Below are 24,794 nucleotides of genomic sequence, written 5' to 3'. Positions count from 1 at the left end.
TTTCAGAGTTTCAGCTCCATTTACTCAAATTCTGCTTTTCTTTCCAGGGCAATGCTCAGGTGTGACTGTTTCTTTAGAACATACACACTACAAAACCTAGTTCTCAGACCAGAATCAACGGTTTATTCTTGACACTCTCCCATTCCTCATTCTCACTGTTGTTTGATCACCACAGCTCGACCAGCTTTCACTTTATCAACAAGGAACAATCGGCCATGTTTGAATTTTGTGTTTGCAAACAGTAGCACTAAAGTCAGTACATGTTTCTCGTTGAACCAGAAGAGCTGAAATAGACAGAGGGAGAATTTGATCTATTAGAAATGTTCAGAGCTACATTCCCCATCTGCAAACTACCCCAAGAGTTAATATTTCATTCAGGAAATATTTTCCCAGTACTTTGTTTAGCCAGTTCAGATATGAGAGCCTCTAAAAATCCTTTGAACCTGCAGAAAGTTCCTGCAGTCGAAACCAGCCTGCATTTTCCAACACTATCACATTCAAAACTCCAGTAGTGTATGTTGACAATTACTTTCAACACAACTAATGCAGCCTAATCAAAAAAGACAGTAACACAAAGAACACCAGGTCAAGAACTTCCCACTGTGTTTCCCAATTCTGCATCAGGAATTTCAAGAAATACAGAAGGAAAACAAAAATCAACAGGTGACAGCGACATCAACTAATCCAAAGTACAGCAAATGTTTCAGAGGCTGAACCACAGCAGTGATGTTCAGAAAAGTTTACATTTTCTACGCTATTGTAATGTGAACAATAGCCTATTTACAATATGACCAAGAGAAACCCAATTATTCACATTCTCACAGTTCCAGCTTGATGTAGGACTCGAACAGGACTGTTATAGTAAAGAGCATACGGGTCACTGTCAACAAAAAGTGTAGGAAATCCAAGCGAAGCACAGTTACACCACACCGTACACTAAAAACCGTTGTCTCAACAACATGAAATATCACAGCCAGAGCTAAACTATATTAAGAATTATTATTAAATTAGCATAGATTTTAAATAGATTTTTTTTTTTTTGCCTGTTCTGAGTTAGTTAAGTCCCAACTTAACACACATTATTGAATGAGCAAAAAGACAAAAAAGGTTTGATAAAACTAGTCAGATTTGTTACTGGAGCCAGGTGTTGGGATGACTGAATGTCAGGTGAGCTTTGAGGATTGTCTGGGGTCTGAACTTACTTTCTCCACTTCATTGAAGAACCTGACCAGTCTGGACACCCGAGCCAGCCGGATCAAGCTAAGGATGCGAACAAACATGAGTATCCTCATCATCTTGTTGGTCTTGGATGGGTTGTCGTCATTGTGGTAATGTAAATCCTAAGGATGCAAATGACAAGCGAGTATTTATTTTCCTATTTTAAGGCATTTTCATGATTTCTTTTTTTTTTTTTTTTTTTGTAGATTCATATATATTTCTTTGATTACTTTAGCCTGTAAAGTCAACAAAAAACAAACAAACAAACAGAAAAACAACAACAAAAACAAACAAATTATTTGAATTAGGTGCATCATTGCTTTGTGAACCAACATGCACCTTAACACACAGTTGACTCATAACTTTACAGTCTGTTCATTATTACCGCAAACAGCAGGATGTATCCGATAGGGAAAGCTGCTATAACATCTGGTATGAACCACGTTCTTAGGTAACTGATCCGTATCCGCTTGATGTCCAGAATAGCTTCCTAAAAAGGAGAGCACAGCAGTGGATTGAGCGGATGGATGAAGATGCAGCACGTGCCACAATCAGATGTACAATCCAACACTTGATCTGAAGCAATATTTCGGGAGTAAGTTCAAAATTAAGGGTGACAGTAATGACAGATCAGATTGGTAGGCTGCTCAAAAAAGCTTGACATTCATTTGACAGAATCACTGAAGTGTTGCTGAAGCACATGCATGAATATTTAAAGCGGGCAGAAGCCAACTGAGAATAAATCTGGTGAAACCAGATGCTTGCGTGGAAAACACCACAGATGGGCCATTTGTGATTGGCAAGAACTCCACGAACAGATGAAAACAAACAGGATATACCCTGTTTAATACTTGATTGGAAATGTTATATACTCATTTAACAAAACATGATAATCCTTGTTATAAAATCAAACAGCAGGTGCCAATATTGAAGTTGATGAAGCTCCATGGGAGGTTAATCTAGCCTTTCGTGTATTGAGTAGATTACAGATGGGAGCAGAGATGGACTGTATGAGCTGTCCGCGCAGGGATTATCATCCTCCAGATTGTGTCTGAAAATAGAGCACAGCCGCTCTCACCTCTGCGTCCTCTGTTATGATACCCATGCGAAAGTTCAGAACCACGTCTAGCAAAAACAGCGTGTCTGAGAACACGTTAAAGCTTTCCCACGCCAGCCCGCTGTTGCCGTCCAGAAACGCTATCTCCATGGGAATCCCAATCAGGTTCAGAAATGTGATGGCCATCATGCACATGATGTAGTAACTCCTATGGGAGAAAGATCACAAAAACACAAATCATGTCAGCATGAATGACCTTTAAGTTCCCCTCAAAACTTGTTTTTCATGCAGATTTGTGTAGTGGAAAGTCTCAGTTCTTCTGCCAGAAAGAACTCATTAGGCGGCCCTGCAGCAGTCGGTAAGGCAAGCTGACTTATGCACACTAAATACTCTGATAATGTAACTGCACATCTCCTCAGTCAGGATTCAGTTGCCAAGCTCAAATAACTGCTCTCTGATCCCAATTGTTTAATTCCATCTCTGTTTTCACTGCCCATGATCACCTTACAGATTAATAATAACAATACCACACTGATCATGCAAAGCCATCCATCTCTGAAAACTTGATCCTTAAAGAAGTCATTTGAGCCGTCTGTTTTTTTGTTTTTGTTTTTTTTTTACATGCTAATCTTTCAGTATCGTCTTTCACAACATGAACTCTCACATACTGCAAATCAACCTTCAGTCGTCCTTTTAGGGAAGTTGCTTTTGACGCGGATATTTGCTTGTGCTTTTTATGCTATATTTATGTTTTATTCTCTTTTTCTGGTTTTGTTTTCAAAGTGATTCTGGTTCATTGGCTAAATTATCGGATTTTTTAACACCAGTCATCACTTGATTTTGATTAAAAATAAAAAATTAAAATATAAAAATAATAAAAACCTCAATGAGCAAATATGAGAAAGACATCAGGAAAAAAAGCGGGTGGGGGACCTCTCTCACACAGATACAATAAATTCTGTGAGCTGAAGAGAAGCCCATCTTTTTTTACTGTATAGATAATTAAGATGGCTAAATTATAAAATGTAAATATATCCAGCAGTAACCCAATAAACAGGTATCATAGAGTAGGTCTGCAAAGAATGAATCACTGAGTTCTTCAAGAACAGTAAATCTGTGAAAAGGGAGCTTTAAACTAACCACGATCAGCAGTTTTACAGTTCAAATGTCATAAACTCATGTTAAAAACATAAATAACTTATTTTCCTTCTCAATGAAAATTTGTGAAATATTTCGGCTGAAATATAGTTGGTACTTTGCTGAATGTAAGACTGAAATTTTGTCATTAATCAGTTACAAATAAAACCAGAAATAGCCCAAAGAAACAGTGAAAGTGTTGTGAAGGGATGGCCTGATTCTATCAGATATATTAAATACCTCATGAGGCTAAAAGGGTGAATGACAAAGACTCCACTCTCCAGCTGGCGGATGCACTCCTTCTCCACGGCCACCTCGCTGCCATAGACGTAGAGGGACTGTCTGTTCAGCTGAGGGAGAAGCAGAGATCTCCATCCACAGGTGGCTTTGGAGCATCCCACGGTGGGACCTTTTAGTTTCTCCATGGCAAGTCTCGGTCCCCTCTGATCAGCTGAATGAACAGTCCATCCTCCCTCAGCTTCTGCTGCTTCTTTTTCTTCTCGGGATGAGTGGAGTCTGACTCCAACAATCCTGACCTCCCCTTTTGGTCACAAGGTAATTTTACATCCAGCCTCCCAACCTCAGGGCTTATTGAAGCTGTGTGGAGCGAGGCGAGAGGATAACCGCCTTTCTGCTCCATCCCTCTCTCCCTCCCTTCCTCTATGACTGCCTCTCTATTTCTGCCCCAACCCACCCCTGCACTTCTTTTTCTTTCTCTCCCAGCTCATCAACTATTCAGTATCTGTGTCTCATCCCCACATGAATCAAGCCATGTCAAGAGGACAAAGTCCAGCTCACATTAATATGAAAGACAATGGTGGGTGAATGTGCGTGCAGAGGAGATGGCAATTAATGTCACGTGAACTAGACATCTGACAGTATGTGAAAAGTTCAGTCTGGGCCACCTCTACTGCGGATGTAATTAAACCCTGTACTGTGTTACCTGATGCTGTACATACAGTATGCTGGCAGCACTGAGCCAACTCCTTGGTTGTTTGTTTGCATGTTTCTCATCAACAAAAGAAAACAAAACAGGAGCTGGGATATTTCTGAGGATTATAAAGTGAGGTACTGGGAGGTTAATTATCCAAAACTTTTCATATTTTTTGGAAAGGATGAGAGGATTAATTGAAAGCTGGCAAGTTTAACAAATTAAAAACATGGTGTTACATAATATGACAGCAAAGTGGAATTAACTGAGGGGTTTTGACAATGGCTAAAAGTAATTACTGGCATCTGAGTGCATGAAATGAGCAAAAAATAAACAACCCCAACCCCCCCCCCCCTACTTTCCTTGTATTAATCAACTCCTCTGGTGGAGTGATATGTTTTTGTTCACACCTTAGCAGGTACAATGCCTCCATGACAGACTGCCAACCTGTCCAGGTGCACCTTCTCCCTGCCTCAGTGGGTGTCCTAAAATAGTCTTCAGTGACCTAAAACAGAACAAAGAGGTCCAGAAAATTGGATGTAACAATGGTTGTAGTTTTCCTTTTGGACGCTTGTAAATGTTAAAGCCTTCATTTCAAACAACATTTTTCTAATAATATGATAATCTTGTTTTGGGAAGCAGATTTAGCTGAGTGACAAGGGGCTAAGGAATTCTGGCCAGTATTGATATTTACCAATATTAATATAAATATCATTTTTAAAGTTTAAGATCTTCAACTTCTTTACAAAATGCAAGTGATGTTAGCCCCGTTAGTTTCCATTGTTTGTTAACTTCTGGATGGTGGTTTTCAGGTGACCTATCAAATTGGTGATGTTAAATGATTTGACGCAACATCCTCTTCGCATTACTTCCACTTTGCAAGTATTGCAAACCGCTTTTCGAGTATCTTCTTTCGACAGTGTGAAAAACAAACTGCTGACATTGCTTCTCCATTTCAGTTCAACACCCCACAATGCTTTGCTGCATCACTATCACATGTTCAAATCTAACATATATGGCCAAACTCCTCCTCCACCTCCTGACACACATACACAAACAGCCAAAAAATAGATGGAAATAAATATCGGTTGTTAATATCGGCCCAGTTTTACTCATCGGACCAATGCCGATATGTTGAAAAACAACATCTGCTAATACCGATATTAACACTGATATATTGTGCATCCCTTACAGTGGGTTATGTATAGAATAGAATAGAAATACTTTACTTTATTAATCCCTTCGGGGAACCCTCAGGGAAAATGTGTATTGATATTGGTCCAAATGAATAAAAAAATACATTAATTAAACTAGGCTGTAATATATGACAAAGCCTATGAAAAATGTATTTTTATGTTAAATGGGCATTGATTGGATTTGTGCAAAAAATATCTCATTCAAATTCAAACGAGCTTGCTGATGATGAGTAACAGTAAAACTGTAAAATCAGATGTTGATAATCTCACAATCTCAAGAAGCAAGCACTTACTTTATTGGATGAGCTTCAGGATGTGTAAGGTTATATCAAAACAATGCATTTAGATGATGTTGTTAGTATATACAATGACATTGACGATGATAATAACGATGACGGTTAACAGAAAGTTTCACCTCAAGCTCACCCTGTCTCCATGCTCCATGCCCCAAACCAACACAGGTGGGCACACTCATTAACAACCTCAACACACTCAAAGTGCCACCCACGGTGCCACCCACAATCACCGGTGGTGTCACTACGCATGTGCACACATACTTCAAGTGGGAAATAAATAACCCAACATATGGCTCCTACAATCACCAAATACTCTGTTGTGGCCAAGACAAAGTGGTTTAGAATAAGATGACAGCATCTAAGAAGAGGCTGTACATAACATCAGGGACAATATGTTTAACCTAGAAAATATTTCTGCATTGAAAAATGCCTAGTATTTTATGAAACTCCATTCCCCCCCTTTTTTTTAACAAAAAAGGTTTAGAGTGATCCTTTGCAGTAATCTGTCTGCAGTGTCGACCTGACAAGGGTTGCACCCTCTGAAAGCAGAAATAAATGTCAGTTTAAGCAAATATCCAGTGTTTGAGGCTGAATGAAAAAAGTTATATGAAGTGCCAAAAACTGCAGAAGTAATGGAGGAGAATAAACATATAAAAGCTTTCAGGAAAAGGGATTTTTTTACATAAATGTTTGATATAAGTGTTACTATTCTGTTTCTTTTCTGCATTGCTAATACTGACAAAAGAAGTACGGACAAAAAGTGCTTACACTTCTACTTTTCTAGAGGATGCTGAAACTTTCTGCAGATAGGAGAAAGAGGCAGCAGATGGTCAGGCTTTGCTCTTCACCACTCATCCTTGAGGGGGCAGATTTATGCTGGCAAGACTGAAACAAAAAGAAGCTTCCAATAACTGACTATGATTGAAATGAATCTCAAAGCCACATATATTCATTAAGAGCTACTGCACATGCAAAAAAAACAGCAAATAGTGTAGATATGCGTGTTTTCATTGGAGGTGCATGCAGTTATGAGCAAATGAGCAATATGCTTACTTGCTCATTTATCTAGAACACAGCTGGCCCTTAAACTAGAGTTATAGTGACTCATTGCTTCTGCTTACGCACGGCTTTGCTGTGCTGATGCACTGTAGACTTAATGGGCATGTGGAAATGCACACACGCCTTCAGGACTGTAGAAGAGAAAATGAACATTTTTCATATTCCAAAACTCCCAGACCACTGCTGTGTACTGTACTTCATGCCGAGCAGCAGCAATATGTCTTACATAACACTAGTACCCACCAAACAAGCTGGGTACAGGAAACTATCCTGTGGTATTCTTCATTTTTAGCTGCTACACACTTAGAATGAACAGAACACACAGAAACCTGCATGCACTGTGACATTTCATCTGACATGTGGATTAAATGATCTAGGGCAAGTTTTATTTTTTTATTTCTTAGAAAAAAAAAAGATTATTAATTCAACAGCATACATGGCACTCTCCAGGCAGTATTGAACCCCCACATGATTGTTTTTCTGCCTTTACGGGTGCAACCAATTGGGAGAATTAAGCCAAGTAGTAACTCACCTACTTATGCAATACCAGACAAAGGCATTAGGGCTGATTTATATATTTTCAGGGCATCATACATTGAAACTGTGAAAGTAGTTTAAACATATAAAAAAATCCGTAAAATTGTATTTCTTATACGTGAATTGATTCTCTTGCATTTCCTGTAATAATCTCTGAACAATAAATAAACACTTGATCAATATGTTTGTTACTGCTTAATTTACGTGTTGACAAGAAATTCGCATAATTTTTAAATTATTTCTAAATTGGAATATTATTTGTAGCTAACCTTATCTGTGCTTCAGCGAGATTATGTAAATAAAAAAGAAGGAAACGAAGCATTAAATACAAATTTCTTTAGTGTTGAGCGTGTTGATTTAGTTCTAGCTGATGTGGACTTCTTTAACGTTGCATTTTTTTCATACCACATAGTGTTTTAAATGTCAAAAATACACTTTTATTCACCACTAATATATAGTAATTGTGTCAGAAATAGCCAGCTTACCATATATATTTACGCCAGACCCTCTTGGCCTTGATTTCTCGTACACACTGCATCTCTGCTCGTTATCCGCCTGTCCCCTTAACAAAACTACATTTCCCAGAAGCCTTCACTGCTACACGAAGTCATGTGAGTATAAAGATGAACACGTGAGGTTGCTCGCTATTTGGTGGTTTCATTTTGAAGGTTAAGCGTCTGCTAACGTGAGCGTTGGCCTCCATACAAGTAAGTTAGCATCACTCAACATAGCTTCGTCACGTTTTTTAACTAACAGGGGTTTTAAATAAAGAGCCAGGCTACATATTGCGTTCATTTAACTAAAACGTTTAATTACTAACGAGCGCTACTGTGAATGTTTTATGAGTATATTTAGCAAACACCGTTGGCTAATGTTAGCCAACTTTATGTAATCGTTGTGCAACACCTGCAAAATTATCTAATAGTACTAAACAACACAATTAAGCACTAGATGAAGGGACGTTTTGTTATTTTCACAATACCATTGAAAGTACTTGTGCTCCAGCATTTCTAAAAACTACTCACAATGTGTGGTTCACGTTCCCCTCTGATTTAATATTTTCTTTAGTTGCATCAGTATTGTGCCCTTCTCTGTAGGAGTCAGATGCTAGGAAGGAAAACTACTCTCATCTGGATTATAAACTCTTTACTAATAACTGCATGAAAACGTTGCTATAACAGCAAACTATGTCAAGTTCCCTGTACTCTTCAAAAATTAGTTAGTTTAGGAGTTGGAGTGGAATTTGGAAAACGCAAACGCCCAATTACTCGCAGTGTTTTGTTTCTCCCCCCACTTTCTAACACTAGCTACATCTTTTCGTAAATAAGTGATGAGATTCAGTTAGATAATTTAGCAGTAATTTTAAACGGATGGGTGAATGTGGCTCCTACCCTGCCGGAGGGAACACTGTGTCCTTATTAGTCAATGTTTCCAAATTTTTAAGGACTCAAAGCATCATAAATGTAATACTTTCATTTTGTAGCACGAGACGTGGAGATTAGCAAGTTGATTTTTTTCCCCCTCCTTTCCTTCAGTGGTAGATCCTAATTGGCTAATTATTATTAGGTGTATTGATGGGGTGTGGCCTATATAACATAACAGTGCCTTGCCCTTTTATGCCGTGCGCCACTTCAATTACGGTGAAAGTAAACGTTGGTTTGACGTGTGCCACACTTTGATACTTAATACTAAAGCATCTCATAACTACTGTTGGTATGGAGCAGCTTTTAGCAACTCTTTGACCTGGCTCCAACTGGTCGTGTCTTAAGCGTTTTGTCTCCTGTTGGGGAAAAAGGGGTTCAGTGACTTAAAATTGTTTGCATTATATGCAAAAAGTAATATTAATGCACTCATCAGATCTTCCTGAATTTTGCCATACATTAATTTTGTCATGTATGTATTTCAGCTTAAAGATGTCCTCCCTGTCCGCTGCCAGTGTGGAGCCTGTTGCTGTGACTGGAAGTACAGAGAAGAAACCTCTGAAGCCATGCTGTGCTTGTCCAGAGACCAAGAAAGTCAGAGATACTTGGTAAGTACCTGTCTGGTGGTTGAAACTTTTTATGTCGTAAAGGGAAAATATTTCTGACCATGTTTGTTTTTTTTTTTTTTTTGCTAGCATAATTGAAAAGGGAGAAGAAAACTGCAAAGACTTAATCGAGGCACACAAAGATTGCATGAGGGCACTTGGATTCAAGATTTAACCACTCGTATTGTTTGTGTGATTGTGTGGTAAGTTAACTTTTCTTAAGAGCATCCTTTATTTATTTATTTTTTCTATTTTTGATGCACAGAATCATTTGCAAATGTTCCCTCACTATCTTTTAGCTTGACTTTTCCTGAATTATTCCTTAGGTCAGATTATTTAGGTCAAGTCTTTAAATACCATGTGTTGTATTCCTTTTTGTACTTTCTCACAACCTTGATCTGCAGTTAATTAAAGCTATTCGTTTAACCTTACATCAGCTGATGTGACAACTTTCTGCTTCACGTTTTTCTGCATTAACCACACCTTCCTCAAATGTCCGCCCAATCACACAATACTTCTCAGAGCTCCACGAGAAGAAAGTTCTGCTTGTCTAATGCGTCGAGAACAAGCCGCAAGATGTCCCCAACCATGCCTCGAGGAAGAAAGCAGTTCCCACTTCTTGTGGAGTATGTAACGGGCTTCAAGCCTGACATGGTAGCTGAGCTACAACTGTGCATTCAGACTTGAAGCCCATTTATGAAGCCCCTTTATGCTCTGCACAAGGGCTACTCCAAGGGTTACTTGGTGCAATGAGGGCTGCAGTCTTACAGGTTTTCAACTTAAGTCAGTGAGTCATTGTGCAGAACTTCAGAGGTTGATGGATTTAATTTGAGTCACGTGTTGGAGCAGTGGCATATTGAAAACCTACAGGACTACAGCCCTCATGCGACCGAACTGAGTAGCCGTGCTCTAGACTATAGACTGAAACGAAGCATTTTATCCTTCTTTGCCATTTGCCTGCGTAATTTGGTTTGTTTGTGGGGCCCTTGCAGTTCCGTACCCTGACAGAGCAAAGTGCTCTGCAAAGGACTGACTAGTAGCACCGGACAATGTAGAGCAGAATAGCCAATGTGTCCTGCGAAGGGCAATGCATTTAATGACTACACAGATAACCTCAGTCACTGTGCTGTCTCCCTTATTTTTAAAATGGCTTTCTGAGAATGTTAATGTTCTCCACTGTCCATGTTTACTGTTTACTGAAACTGACATAGAAATACGGACATGTGCTCAGGAGAGATGGGATGCGGGTGGAGCGAGTTATTTTGCATGCTTTGTGGCTGTAGATGAGACATGCCTGAGGCCCTGCCAGTTCAACCGGCTGGGTTGGCATTGCTTTAATGTTTACTTGTACTTTTCTTACAAAGCAAATCAAGTAAATATTAATGCAGTTATGGTGACATTTTGATGTTCACTTGAATTCCTTTTTAAATGACTTTCATATCTTTTTCTTGTGTTTCTTAGATCTGAAAATGGCTTAAGTGTAAATAAAAATGTATTTGGAGTGTTTGTATGAAGTAATGCATTGAACTTACAATGCTCATGTGTATTTTCTTCTTTTCTGCAGCTTGTTGCTGTGAGTGGAAGATGACCCTGGATATTCTTTTTCATGCTCTTATTTATACCTCCACCAGAAGGGAAATGTGATAATGGAGCACTTCAACTGATGGATTTATGAAACTTGTTTTTTAACTTTGCAGAATATAATGTGAATATCTAAAGTCTGTGTGTAGATGAATAAAAGTCCTATGCAATAAGACTCTGTGGTCAGTTGTCACTTCATGTATTCATCCTCAGCTTTTGTATTGAGTCTCTTTTTACAGTGGAAGTGGTTGCTGGCTACAGTTGCTGCTCCTGGTATGCTCTTATGCTTAAAAATAACTCCTGACCCTGCAAAGTCAATACTTGGCATATCTGCATTCTTTCTCTGTAGTGTGGCACTGAAGTGTCCATGATTAGGGACAGTCATTTTCACACTGCAACTGTAGAGCTACAGTGATGTGCCTGTTTATATCAATGATAAACTACACTTCTTTTAATTTGGAGCTTGAAAAGGGAAGTTTAAAACTTTATTTGGCTTTATAAACTAAATGTGGACCCTCTTTGGTTAAAATTCAGTATTTGGGTCTGATTTTAAATGTCAAATCCCTTCAGGAGCCATGACTGCTTTCTTTTTATTTTATGGAAGTTTTAGGCTTTGAGGCACAAATATGTGGTTAAAGTTATTTCATCAGGAAAGATAAGTGTTGGTAACCAGGATTTTGTAGAAGGTACTTAGCAGCAGAGACCATTTTTTTTACAAAAAAAAAAAAAAAAAGTGGCATAAACTGGAAAGGATCACATCTTTAAACAAAGTTTGAGATACTTATAAAATTTCTTTTCCTGTATAGAGTTCAGGACTAATGTTTTTATTATTTGACTTCTAGATGGATTGAAACATCTATAGATATATCTATGTGTATATATATATATATATATATATATATATATATGTATGTGTGTGTGTGTATTTGCAGAGCAAAATGCATTTTATTTGAATAGAAAATTATTTCATGTGTAAAATATTCAGTTAAAATATATTTTCTGTAATCCAGTAGTCTATAAAAGTTAGAAAAGTGTAATATAATTTGGATCCGAATACTTATTTCATTATATTGCTGTCCTTTCAAAAACACCTCTCATGTCAACATTAGCTGAATTATGTTTGTTTTATAAATCCTGCCTACTTTTCCTTGCTATGCACGCAGTGTAATGATTTCTTTAAAATTGAAACATATACAAAAATGTATGCAAATTTAAATTAGAAGTGTCTGCACCAAAAGAACACATTGCTTTCTGTTTATTCTGGCCAGTTTTTACTCTATAATACTTCAAAACTCCACCACAGTTCATACATGTGTCTCATTTTGTACTTGTACCACATGACTCATTCAGTCCAATCACCCACTTGAATGAAATTCAATCTCTAACCTTAATTGATAAAGATAAATATTAATTCTTAGGTCTTCTAAATTCAATACACATTTATATGATCAAGTTTTCCAGACTGAGTGCTGGATATGTGAAGTGATGGTGGTGTTAGAGGGAGTTTACACCTGAAATCTGACCTGCGCTGCCGTCCTATTTATTTCTGTGCTTCTAAATATGTAGCAGTAGAGCCACGCTCTTGAGGGGACACTGGACTTCATCAGGTTTGGGTGAAAGTCTGAAGTTTATATGTGTGACACATATTAGGGAGTCTCGTGTTATATAGCCCCTCTCTTCCCTCCCGTTTCCTGTCCCTCTCTTTCTGTAATGTTAAGTAGCAGGCCTGCTTTCTATCTGCCGCTCTCTCTTCCTTGGGTTTCAATTCCAAACATGGTTATCCTTCTAGGGCTCTATCAGCACTCCCCCTCCCTCATCCCTTTCTCCTCCAGCTGTTGGCTCTTCAATGCAGGTCCATGTGTGAGAGAAACAGGCTGAAAGCAAAAGGAGAAGGACGACGGGAAGGATTGCAGGGGAGAGACGGGGGCAGAGGACAGAGGAAGGCAAACATGATGAGAGGAGAAGAGGAAGAAACCCATTCCAGCTGTGTTTCTGCAACAAACAGAGCCGTGAGAACTTCTTCACATTGAAGAATTTTCCACTGCACAAGGGAACATTTACCTCCAACATTTTTACTCAGCATCAGCAGTTTATTTTTTAACCAGCTGTAATTCAAACACAGCATCTTATTGTAACTAGTGAAACTACTGAAATAGCACCAGGTTTTAGTGAATAAGAAACCTTTTTGGTCTTTTTCTTTTTACTGTATTTGTTTGGTGCATTAAAAAGCCTCCTTCCTGCTTGACAATTTGTGGACTTTAAACATGAGCACAGACAACTTCACCCTGTGGGACAGCTTGTTGTTTACCCCTCTCTGCGATGGCTGGAGCAACAACACAGAGGGGGCCATCTACCATTTGGGCAATACTATCCTGTTCCTGGGGTACATGGGAGGCAGCGGGGCCTATGGATGCCTCTTCATCTTTGGCTTCCTGTCTCCTGCTTTCCTGTGTCTCACGCTGTGGGGTTGGCTGACAATGTGCAGCCTGGATGTCTTCACCTGGAACTTGCTCCTTCTGCTGGTCTGCCTGTTTCAGGTCTGCCACCTCCTTTTCCGGCTGCACCAGGAGGGCATACGTGGTGAGGAGTTGTCCTCCCTCTACCAGGCGGTCTACCTGCCGCTGGGTGTGCCCGTCCAGGTGTTTAAGGAGATTGCGAGAGCTTTTGAGAACAAGGTGGTGGAGCTGAAGGCAGGAGAGATGTATGCTGTGGAGGGCAAGACACCAATTGGCCAACTCTCCTTTCTGCTGTCTGGGAGGTGGGGAGTGTGTATTACAAATACCTAAATATTTATAAACTGATTAAAAAGCCACAGAAAAAGGTAGTGCACAAATAGTGTTTTGTTTACTCAAAGAATGCAATGTTCCCTCTCCTTTAAAGTTTTTAGTTTCTGCAAGCTCTCGTAGGGAATAATAGGAATGTAATTGCTGAGCAGCTAAAACCTCCCTTTTGGTCACTGTCTGCTTCATACTGCTGGAAGTTATGTCAATCAGAGTCATGAGAATTAAAACAAAGACAAAAACTGTGAAATTAAAAACAAATATTGAGCTTCAATTGAGGGAAATTACAAAAACCCATCATAAGTTTGTCTCTCCAAGTGAGACCTCTCACATTATTTGGTTCCCTTTAGCAGCTGACCTGCAGGTTGCCAGCTGTAAGTGTGCTGCATATCTGACCGAGCAATGAACAGGAAGTTCTTTGCCTCAAGGCAGCTTCCAATCATTTTTATATCAGCATTGATGGGGTTTTCTTGGATTTGACAAGTTCTCTGCACTAATATTGATTTTGTTTTTTTTTAACTGTGTGCTAAAAACAAACTGAGTCACTCTAAAAAGCACATACTCTGGTTAATCAAACTACAGCACAGTTTTCATCTCAGTCCACAGCAGAGGCTGTTGTGTTGGTATGGTTTGATTCAACAGTTTGCAAGTTACTAGAATATCTGATTGGACTGTAAATGCAGCAGCTGTGCTCACTGGCAGTGATTTGCAGAGGTGTTCCTGAGCCCATGCAGTGATTTTTCCTGCACACAATCATGTTTTTTTACAAGCATTTAAAGATTACAGACATTCACAGGTTTTTGGCTTTATTTCTCCTGTTCAGAGATTTAGATCCTGACTCTCTTCATCTTTTAATAATGTTGTGTATTATGGAAGATGAAATCCCCAAATGCTTTTATGACGTAAAAAGTATTCTTAAACTACTAAACTATTAATGCAATGTATATATTTTTTTACTTCTAAAAGACTTATCTGGTACATTCCCCTTCATTCTATTGTTTATTTAAATTTAAATTAATTCAAAAGCTTAAGATTAACATTTATATTTGAAAGCTATGTGCTATATTGTCTATTTGAGCTATTTAACTTCATGTTCTTGATTCACATCAGGATAGAAACCTGCTTATGTGTTTCAAAAGTTGTCATTTTGCTGCATCCTCGCCTCAGAGTACTGCCATGATATGATACTGATTCATTGTGCACATGCAAACAAACTATTTACTTAAATCACACATTTTTCTTCTGTCCCATTTAAAGCTTGTGGCATTTTACTGATGGATTAATGTAAAATGTTAAAAGTGCCACCAAAAATTTCTGTCACAACTTTAAATACTTCTTTTAGGGATTATAACATTTAATGTGTTTTGAATTTTTCTCAAACTGGACTTAAAGTTTCTGACTTTTTGAGGCTGTTGGCTATATTTAACTACCACAGGAAATGTGTTCTTCATCCAAACATCCTGGAAGCATGCTGCAGTAGATCTCACAGGCCTGGAAGCTGTAGTAGGGAAATGTTGTAAACAGAGTATTTTTGTCTGTGACTCACCAGTGTGAGTCCCTATTCCGCCTGCCAGCTGGTTTAAGTGATAGCTTTGTACCCATGACAGGAGAGTGGATTCTCACTGCTCCTTTACCTTAGATTAAATGCTGGCCATGGTGTTGACAGGTCTGAGTGTACAAGTCAAAATTGGAAACAAATACTCAAGTTAAATTTTTGGAGGAGTGGCATGTCACATAATTAGATTTTTATATTAATATTTATCTTTATTCATGATTTCTCAGTGGTCACCATCTGTTTTAGCTGAAACAGCGGATACATTTCATGAATCGAGAATCTCATATTTGCTTTCATTGTATCATGTAGCAATAAATGTAGATCAAAAGTATGTGAATGCCCAAACAAACAGCTAAAGCTATTTTGTCTCAAAACAATGAGCATTAATCTGGTGCCGTCACAGTTCCAACTCTTCTGGGAAAACTTTTGGCCAGATTAAGAATCAGGCTTTAGGGATTTGCTCCCATGCAACCTCAATGGCATTATATAGTGTGATTTAACTGAACACAGATGAGGGAAAACAGATTCTAAAGTCTCTGAGTAAAATATGGAGTGTTCACACACTGTTGGTCACACACATGGCAAATAGGATTGTATGTAGGTTGTACAGTGACCTTTTCTTAGCTAGAGGCTCTGTTGAGGAAAACAGGCCCATCCCATAACACAGAGTAAAAATACCTTTGAATTAACACCCAGGGATTTTCATAAAAGCTTTTAGTAGATTTGGTTTATCACAACACTATATTTAATTAAAAAAGCATTCTCCCTTTTGGCTTTTTTTTCACTATAAATTGTGAGAACATAATTTTGCAGTTTTTGTGTAAGTAGACAAACATATTCTTAACTATTTGAATGTCCAAATTTAAAGTTGTTAAATAAGAGATAAGATACAATTTGATTAAACTTGAGTGTGCATAATTGTGTGTGTCCTAAAAATCCTGACTTTGCCTCCCTGAACCCGCCGCTGCAGCCTCTTGAGGTATGTCATTGCTGTCTATAAGTTTAGCACATGTAGCATTTAAATCTATTTGTGGAGATCAAACTGCAGCTCCTCTAAGCTGAATGGATTCAGTTACAGCACAGGTTATTGATCAGTTTGATCTTAGGGCCATTTTCTTGTTCACCCTTCAGCAAGTTTTAATTATTGCTTTAATTCTTTGTAGTATTGTAACAGATATTCCTGTTTTACCACAGAACACTGATAAATTTCTCATGCTTTGCTGGTGACAAACATTCCCACAGCATGATGCTGCCACCATCATACTTAAGTTTTAGTCTCTTCTGGCCAGAATACCTTCTTTCACATGCCACCTGGTAACTTTTCGTCATTCCCAATGTGATTTCTTATTTTTTAATAAGCAATTGCAATTTTGGCCTGTATTTCATGAAGTTCAACTTTGTTGTGTACTGTATAAGGCATAAAGTGGCTATTTTATTTATTTATTTACTATTTTAATCATTCAGTCTTAGTATAAGCTTTACCAGAACTATATTCCTGAGCTGTCTGGAGTTTCTGGGTGTATGAAACAGGTGGATGCTACCGATATCATGTGACACTTAAATCATAGAAATGCGGATTTATTTAGACTATGATTTTTAAAAGTAATTGACAGTATCAGGACATAAATTGAGGCTTCATAAGAAATGGGTTTAAATAGATATGTATGTGTGAAAAGTCACTGGAGATTTTTTTTTTATTCTAAAATGTTTGTCTTCTAATTTCCCCTTCTAATTCTTCTAATTTTTTTTACCAATTAAAAAAAATCGGAAACTTCTGTTCTTTCTGCAGATGTCTGGATGTCAAAGGTCTGAAAAAAAGCAGATTATTTGTATTTATAATCAGCTTATCTCAGACACAGGAAGTTATATTTCTTTTAAATAAAGCTTCTCTGAGGGAGGAATGTGCTCATAGCTTAAATTAGTCTCTGTGTAGGCACACATCTGCCAAAAGAAGAAACTTAACATAATATTTATCTAAGAGATAGAAAATCTAAGGTACATCTCACTTTGTTTATAGCTTGCAAAGACATTTGGAAGGCTCTATGTCCTATAGCCTGTGACTACAAAGTGACCTCCGTTCTTCTGTTCTCATTATCACATCTTAATCCTTGTCTGTCTGTTTCACCTTGAGTCTCTCACTGTCACTTTCAGGATCAGTGTGTCTTTGGAGGGTCAGTTCCTGCACTATATCCACCGCCACCAGTTCCTCGACTCCCCTGAGTGGGAATCGCTCAGACCAAACGAGGAGGGAAAGTTCCAGGTACGGGACACCATGTGTAGCTCTCCAAAGGAGGCATTGTTGCAGCTTCTGTTTGTGTCTAAACAAAGAAAATTCATTAAGTGAAATTGAGGACCAAGAGTAAAATTGAAGTACTGATACCCAAGGAGCTAGAAGGAGAAACTAGATGTGGATATCAAGTTGTCTTTTGTTGACTTCTGTCAGTCTTTGCTTGATAGGCTGAATAAGTGAAGTAATTGTCCTGTTGCCTTTCACATATCTTGTTCCATTAGATTAGTCCAGTTAAAGTAAAAAGAAGGCCCCAAGGTCTCGCTGGAGATTCAACAAGGAGGCTGTGCTGGTTTACACTGTGATTGGATTTACCAAGCAAATTTTTTCCAGAACCTGTTCTTTATTTTCTGGATTAATCAGTTAATAGATTTTTTATAACAGGTCAGAGAAAATTTAAATGTTCATTAAACTTTCTTTCTTGAAGCTAGTTTTTATCTTCAGTGTCTTTATATGTGCAGAAGTATGACCTAAAACAACACTGAAATGTCATGTTTGCTCATTTGATTATTTATGAAAATGATCCACTATTACGTGTTTATATGTGGTTAAAGTTTTTGAAGAAGTGATTTCAGTGTCTCGCTTCATTTCCTGCTGGATTAAAGTTATGACTGACTTTCCTACTTTAAAACATAAATTATTACAAAATATATATCACTGCAAAAAAACAAACTTCCAAGCACTTTTGTAATTAGTCGTAACCTGAAACCTATTTAAATGCTACTTGTAACTCAGAATCGGGACCTTTTTGCCAATTTTGCCAAATAAATCTTAGAAAAAAAAACACAATGTGTGTACTAAGCCATATTTAATGTATTGAACACATTTTCTTTACATTCTTTTTTAAACTTTTTGTTTTTCATGTCCATATTTATTACACATATTTGTTCTATATTGCTAGTGGTCAGACAGCCCAAAGAATGTCCTTGATATATTTTTAGTATGGCTTCATATTCTCCAGGTGACCCTGACAGCAGATGAGGACTCCACATACATCTCATGGCGTCGCCGCCGCCTTTATATGCTGATTTCCAAAGAGCGCTACATCGCCCGTCTCTTCTCTGTCATGCTGGGATACGACATTGCTGAAAAGCTCTACAACCTCAACAACAAGCTCTACATAAAGAGTGGCGTGCTGTTGGACATCCGCCTGCCGAGTCTCTACCACGTATTGGCCCCCTCGTCACAGGGCAGCGAGGGCGGCAGTGGCAGTGATGGCGGCATCGCCAAGCATCAACCAGCTGAACAACAGAACCAAGATCCAGCGCCGGCCTACCAGATGTCTGACCCAGCCCAGTCTCAACCCCTCAAGCCCCATCTACAGGGACCAAAGATGACAGCCCCGGATGCACCTCAGGCTTCTGAGCGTGACTGCTACCAGCACCCCTGGGCAACAGACCCGGAAATGCCCTCTGGTGAGGACTCCACCAGCCTGGTCCTGGAGGACTTTACTGATGTGGCGGGCTCCTTAATGGATTATGGCAGTGAGAGGGATTATTTGAGGTAGAGGGGCAGGGTGCTGGAGCTAACACACTGGGTCACCATTTAAGTTACATGTAAGTACCTCACCTGGGTGGAAAGGGTTGCATGGGGGCGGTTTGTGTGCATGGAAAGCTTGCAGTGCACAGTTCTAACTAACCTGGCTTTGTAGTGCAGAATGAGGCTGGGCAGTGAATCTGCTCCTCCTGTAAAACACCACATTTAAGTAGTGTATTCACACAAAAGTAAGCTTCAAGAAAAATGATGTAACCGATATTTTAAGAAAATAAAAGTTCAATAGTTGAAGTGTATGTTAAATCCCCCAATATGGTACAATTATCCCACCTGCTGATACAAACTAATAGGCTACCTGCAGTTTCCCTTTACAGGTATGGAATAAAATAAAAATGAACTGGAATAATAATAATTAACTATATCATAGCAAGTTGAAGCTCTATATAATCAGTTAATGACTAATATGTAGCTTATTAGATATGTTGTTTTAGTGCTTTTAAAACATATGACAGACTAAAATGAACATTTTGCAATTGACAACTAATTTGCAAAACTTCACCACAGTCCATGATCTGTGCTGCAGATGCAGGCTGCATTGCACAGCTTCCTGTTGGTGCTTGATGTGAGTCTTGTGACAAACCATGGCAGTGTAATGGGTGTGTTCTGGGTTTTAAAAGTATGTTAATAAAAATGACAACATATAGGCTCTTACCAAAGTAATCTCCCTCCATCACACTCTATCACCCACTATGAGTGTGTGGGGGTGTTTTTTTCTACACATTCAGATAGATAGATAGATAGATAGATAGATAGATAGATAGATAGATAGATAGATAGATAGATAGATAGATAGATAGATAGATAGATAGATAGATAGATAGATAGATAGATAGAGAGATTCTTTCTAGGTCATAGGAAACCTGTCCCGAGGCTCAGATTCAGACATGTTCCTAATAAAATGTTTAATTTTAAATACAAGAAAAAGAAACATAGACTGAAGAGCAAAGATAAATCATCAGTCAACACCCACAAATGATGTGCTTAAATAAAAGTCCATGTAAAGTTTTAACTAGTCCAATGCTTGTGACGTCTTTGCATGCTGCAGGATCTAAACTTCCTCATTAGTTTATGAGGAAAGTGGAACAACAAAATTCAGATTCTTTATATTCAGCATTAACCTCGTATCTGGGGGACGTAAACAAATTCTTTAATTCTTTGCACAAACAGTAAGTATAACCATTACAACAAACAAAATATAGAATACTAGCTTTAGCATAGCCTCAAACTATAATTGTCTATGTTTAACACATTTTTTATTGCTTTTATGATTACACATAAAACAATGAAATGCATGAGGGTTAAACTTTGTTTTTTAAACTGTGGAGTAGAAAAAAAATTGACTTCTTTAGTTTTCTTTTCACAAATTGCTTAATCTTCTTGAGCAAAGGTGTTAAAAAGGGGAATTTATAGCACTACGTTAAATATTTTAAATTATAAGCACTTTTATTTCTTAAAAAATAAGTGTGACTAGATTGTGCTGATTTTTGTTGAGTAAAGGATTTCCAGCACTGAGATTAACATTTATTGGCAGCTGAAATTCTTCACTGCTGTGCCTCCTCAGCTTTATGTATATCTAAATTATTATCCTCTTTACAAATCATACTTTAAAACTAAAGTACCCTTCATGTCAGCTGCTCTGCATTAGTCGTTGCTTTGCTGTGAACAAGCTTACAGGCATGTTTGGGAGAGCAGCAGAGTGAAATTGGTTCTCAGGGGATAGATCAGTTAGTAAAAACAGTTCAACAGTAAAAAAAAAACAAAAAAACATCATGGTGTGTAGCTGTACTGTCCCAATGTGTATGCGGTGTACTGGAGGGGGTTGGGGGGGGTTGTGTTTCTGAACGGCAACTGGTTACAGAGTGGCAGTGACGTCGGCTGGACAGCAGCTGTGTTCTTATCTGACAAGGATTAGAGCTTGTAAATTTAGGGGATGTTCAAAAAAATTCAGTGCCACACTATTAATCCAGTCTGCCCACCGTACGGCTTTCCGTCCGCTTATCTGTTCCCCCTCCCCCCTTCAACCCCACCCACTGTCCTTCCATCCCAGCAGCAACTCTCACCCAATCACAGGTGGGGGATCACATTTCCCTGCAGGGTAGAGAGGTCAGTGTTTGGTTTGGGTTGCAGGACAGCTGTGAAGCGGCGGGTCAAATCTGCCCCTCTGTAGTAACAAGACTTCAGCTCTGGTGACTCAAAGCAAAGTGACAAGCAATCATAGACCAGCACAAATCTGTGTGCTCAGCATGGAGGCCGATCTTTATTTCAGGTTTGGATGTAAAAGCACAACCCAAATCTTATGCATGTAATTGTGGTATTTCTTGCATCTGTTGGTCAGTGTTATGTAACTAAGAAAATATCAGAAATTCAAAGCTACTTGAGGCAGCTGTCTGATGTTGGTACTGGTCCAACAGAACTCTCTCCAGAGTTGCACCAACATTCTGCAGTATCTGAAGCGTCATTTCCAACTCTTTGCAAACATGCATACAAGTGATGTAGATATAACAAAAACCACTCAAAAAAGTAAGCAGAAACCCAGAATTGACGGGTGATTATTTTGTGCTAATTTTATGCATAATAAGGTTGCATGCTATTGGGTTTCCAATACTGGGGTGGACCCCTTTTAGCTTCAGAACTGCCTTGATTCTTGGTTCCATAGATTCAACAAGGTAATGAAAAGATTCCTCAGAGATTTTGCTCCATATTGACATGACAGCATCACACAGTTGCTGCAGGTTTGTCAGCTGCACATGAGGAAAATCTACCGTTCCACCACATGCCAAGGCTGCATTGTCCCTGATAAATTAATACATAAATAAACAACTATGCCCCCTTGAAAATCTCTTAAATCCCCCTTCTTTTCTGTTCTGATGCTCAGTTTGAATTTCAGCAAGTCGTCTTACATTGAGTTGCTGCCATGCGATTGGCTGATTAGCTGTTTGTGTTACCATGCAACTACAAAGGTGTTCCTAACAACTGGCCAGTGGTTGTACTTCTACAGTTAATATTCTATGGAATATTACTATTTGATTAAACTTTGAGCCCAATAAACTTATAGTGAAAAAATCTTAATGTGGATTTTTTTTCTAATTCTTTCTAATTCTAATAATTTTGCCCCCTCACCTTAGCTTTTACCTGTGCTTGCGCTGTAGTAACCCTTTAGGAGATTTGATCTTCAATCACATGGAAAGTAATATATTTACATGATGCACAAGTCCACCACTAAAATAAATCTTTTATATATATATATATATATATATATATATATATATATATATATATATATATATATATACATATATATAAACAAAACAAAACAAAACAAAACAAAACAAAAAAAAAAGAAAGTGTCCCATTTACACGACAGATTTTCTTTAAAAATTTTATGCTATTTTGTTTAAATGTTTGCTTTGCTCATCGGCAGGTCTGTTTGCAACTAACACATCAAGTTTATTATGTTTTTATATTTTATTGCTCAGTACATGATGAGTTTTTCAAAAGTAGTACATTTAAAGTGTTTGGATAAATGACAGCTATAAGTTTCTTGTGAGTTCAGTGATGTCCTAAGTGAGGCTTTGATGTCTTTTCTACAGGTGATACTGACGGGAATTTACCACCTCGATTCCGAAGGGGCAGAGCTCCACTGGCTCCCACCGATACCCCTAAACTGTGAGAAGAGTCTCTCCTGGAAACACCTTGTAATCTTCAGTATAGCTGTATAATTCTGTCATGTCACCTCCAGCGCTGTCCATATTCTTTGCTTTCTATTCAAATTACAGTTTTTTCTCAAACTGCAAGTGTTGATATCTTTCAATCAGGAGTCTAAGAGACTGGAGTTTTGCTATTTGCAGGGGCATATATATATATATATATATATATATATATATGTATATATATATATATATATCCTTCTATAACATGCTATATTTATTTTAATATAACATTATTAAACACAACTATAAACTGGGATGTACTATATTTGCTCTTTAAAAACACATGTCAATACTTCTTTTTAAAGCAGCCTGATTTCATGTCAGAAGAAGCAATAGTTATGTTGTTTCTCAGCACAAAACGGTGGTTTTTGATAAAAAAAAAGACAAAAAAATTGTACCATTGATATGCTTTTTGACTTGGTTTCCTTTACAAATACAAAGATGCAGCTAACGTCTTGCTAATGTCATACAACACTTCACTATAAGATGAGGTAGAATATGAAACTGTTGATCTGGCCAAATGATGCTTGTAAAAAGATAGATGAAGCCATTACTCCACTTAAAAATATACAAGAGACCCAAACTTGACAGTCATCATAACATTTCCAATACTTTTCTACTGCACTCCCATTAATGAACAGTTAAGGTCAGGAGGTAAAACCACACAACTAGGGTTAGAAAAATATGCATGGTTGGTGAATACTCATTTTAACACTCATGATCTGGGGTTACAAAGCACCACGCTTTAATAAATAGGTTGTTACACTTCAATATGTGAGAAAAATGTGCCCTTTACATAATATGAAACTGGGCAGGTCTGCTGTACATGATCAGGCATTTCAGTGAATTTAAAAAAATGGAGTAAATCAATGGTTTAATGATAAATTGTGGTTTTTAGTGGCTGTTTTTCTGTTTCTCATGTCAGAAAGAAACCTCTTTCCTTTTAAATACCAACATGTTGACTTTTGTAACCAAGATATAACAATATACTGTAAGTCCCACCCTTTAATAAATCAGAAATAGAGTATTGTTTTAAATGACAGCGGAAAACTGAGGAAAGAGACATCCCTTAACATGTTATTTTACTATTGCATTCAGTGTCTGAAATGTTATTTTAGGTTTATAAAATGTATTTTATATTACTGAAACAAACAAAAAGGTTTTCATCTCACAAGATTTGACTGAAACGTCACTTTCACATAATCTAATGTTAAATTAGGATACGTTCACAATGTAGGCAAAAATGACCCAAGTCGAACTTTTTTGCCAATGAATAACCCATATGTTTTTTCTTTTTTATAAAAAATAATGTCATGACAGTCTGAACAGCACAAATCATATATTTTTAAACCCAGATCACTTTCATATGTATTTCTGAATCAAATACATATCTGTTGTTTTCCAAAGCCACCTCAGTCTGAACGATCAGGTTTAATTTCATCTGACTTTTATGTCACTGAAGAGAGACAGGGCAGGGGCGTGTTAACACACTGCTGTGTGATGCAACATCTTTCAGGTGGCTTCAGGACTGTAAACTGTTCACACAGGAGTCTGCAGATAAGTAGCATTTAAATTATAATGTGAACAACTTCTCAAGAAAAAAAAATCCAGTTTCATAAAAACAAATGGACTTGATCATTAAAAAACCTCCAAACGTGACCCAAAATGAAGGCCAATTCCGCATCCATCTTGCATCCTGTCTCTTTTAGCTCTCTTCAGCCAGTTAGAGTGAGTCTGTTACTGACTCTTGTCTTATCTCTTGCTCTATCACTTCCTCTCTTTTGTTTCCTTGCCTCCTCTGATAAAGTGCACTAGCATTTCTTTGCAGAAACAGCCATGGTGTGATAAAAATGGCCAATGTGTTGATATC

General features: G+C 37.9%; 3 protein-coding genes across 6 annotated transcripts in view; 2 read left to right on the top strand and 1 right to left on the bottom strand.

The window, feature by feature from the left end:
• Positions 1-5,982, bottom strand: part of hcn5 (hyperpolarization activated cyclic nucleotide-gated potassium channel 5) — a 13,021-nt gene extending 7,039 nt beyond the window's left edge. The window contains exons 1-4 of one of the 2 annotated variants that reach the window (XM_042002650.1): positions 5,966-5,982; positions 2,297-2,483; positions 1,604-1,708; positions 1,203-1,340 (exon numbers count right to left, since the gene is read on the bottom strand). In XM_042002650.1, the coding sequence (XP_041858584.1) occupies positions 1,203-1,340; positions 1,604-1,708; positions 2,297-2,483; positions 5,966-5,976 (441 nt within the window). In that variant the 5' untranslated portion in view covers positions 5,977-5,982. Of the gene's footprint in view, positions 1-1,202; positions 1,341-1,603; positions 1,709-2,296; positions 2,484-3,652; positions 4,256-5,965 lie in introns of those variants that run through there. The other variant, XM_042002649.1, reaches the window with a different exon arrangement.
• Positions 5,983-8,036: 2,054 nt separating this feature from the next.
• On the top strand, positions 8,037-11,213 carry LOC121650869 (cytochrome c oxidase copper chaperone). The gene is made up of 4 exons (XM_042002651.1): positions 8,037-8,138; positions 9,338-9,460; positions 9,548-9,660; positions 11,022-11,213. Exons 2-3 carry the CDS (start codon positions 9,345-9,347, stop codon positions 9,630-9,632), a joined length of 201 nt encoding a protein of 66 aa, XP_041858585.1. The 5' UTR covers positions 8,037-8,138; positions 9,338-9,344; the 3' UTR covers positions 9,633-9,660; positions 11,022-11,213.
• Positions 11,214-12,914: 1,701 nt separating this feature from the next.
• Positions 12,915-23,035, top strand: popdc2 (popeye domain containing 2). 3 transcript variants are annotated; one of them, XM_042002221.1, is made up of 4 exons: positions 12,915-13,796; positions 17,525-17,633; positions 18,622-19,075; positions 22,805-23,035. In XM_042002221.1, the coding sequence occupies exons 1-4, from the start codon at positions 13,303-13,305 to the stop codon at positions 22,882-22,884; spliced, it is 1,137 nt and encodes a 378-aa protein (XP_041858155.1). In that variant the 5' UTR covers positions 12,915-13,302; the 3' UTR covers positions 22,885-23,035. The 3 variants fall into 3 exon arrangements, with proteins under 3 accessions (XP_041858155.1, XP_041858154.1, XP_041858152.1); XM_042002220.1 differs by having other exon boundaries at positions 18,622-19,216; positions 22,805-22,928; XM_042002218.1 differs by lacking the exon at positions 22,805-23,035 and having other exon boundaries at positions 18,622-19,406.
• Positions 23,036-24,794: the final 1,759 nt, after the last annotated feature.

Source organism: Melanotaenia boesemani, chromosome 12, assembly GCF_017639745.1.
Source record: "Melanotaenia boesemani isolate fMelBoe1 chromosome 12, fMelBoe1.pri, whole genome shotgun sequence".
NCBI lineage: Eukaryota > Metazoa > Chordata > Actinopteri > Atheriniformes > Melanotaeniidae > Melanotaenia > Melanotaenia boesemani.
This window is presented reverse-complemented; position numbering and strand designations above follow the sequence as displayed.

Excerpts from the sequence above, each read along its gene's own strand:
- LOC121650869 (XM_042002651.1), top strand. The coding sequence starts at position 9,345 with ATGTCCTCCCTGTCCGCTGCCAGTGTGGAGCCTGTTGCTGTGACTGGA. Across the intron at positions 9,461-9,547 it reads AAGAAAGTCAGAGATACTTG|CATAATTGAAAAGGGAGAAG; the intron begins GTAAGTACCTGT and ends TTTTTTTGCTAG.
- popdc2 (XM_042002220.1), top strand. The coding sequence starts at position 13,303 with ATGAGCACAGACAACTTCACCCTGTGGGACAGCTTGTTGTTTACCCCT. Across the intron at positions 13,797-17,524 it reads TCCTTTCTGCTGTCTGGGAG|GATCAGTGTGTCTTTGGAGG; the intron begins GTGGGGAGTGTG and ends TGTCACTTTCAG. Across the intron at positions 17,634-18,621 it reads ACGAGGAGGGAAAGTTCCAG|GTGACCCTGACAGCAGATGA; the intron begins GTACGGGACACC and ends CATATTCTCCAG.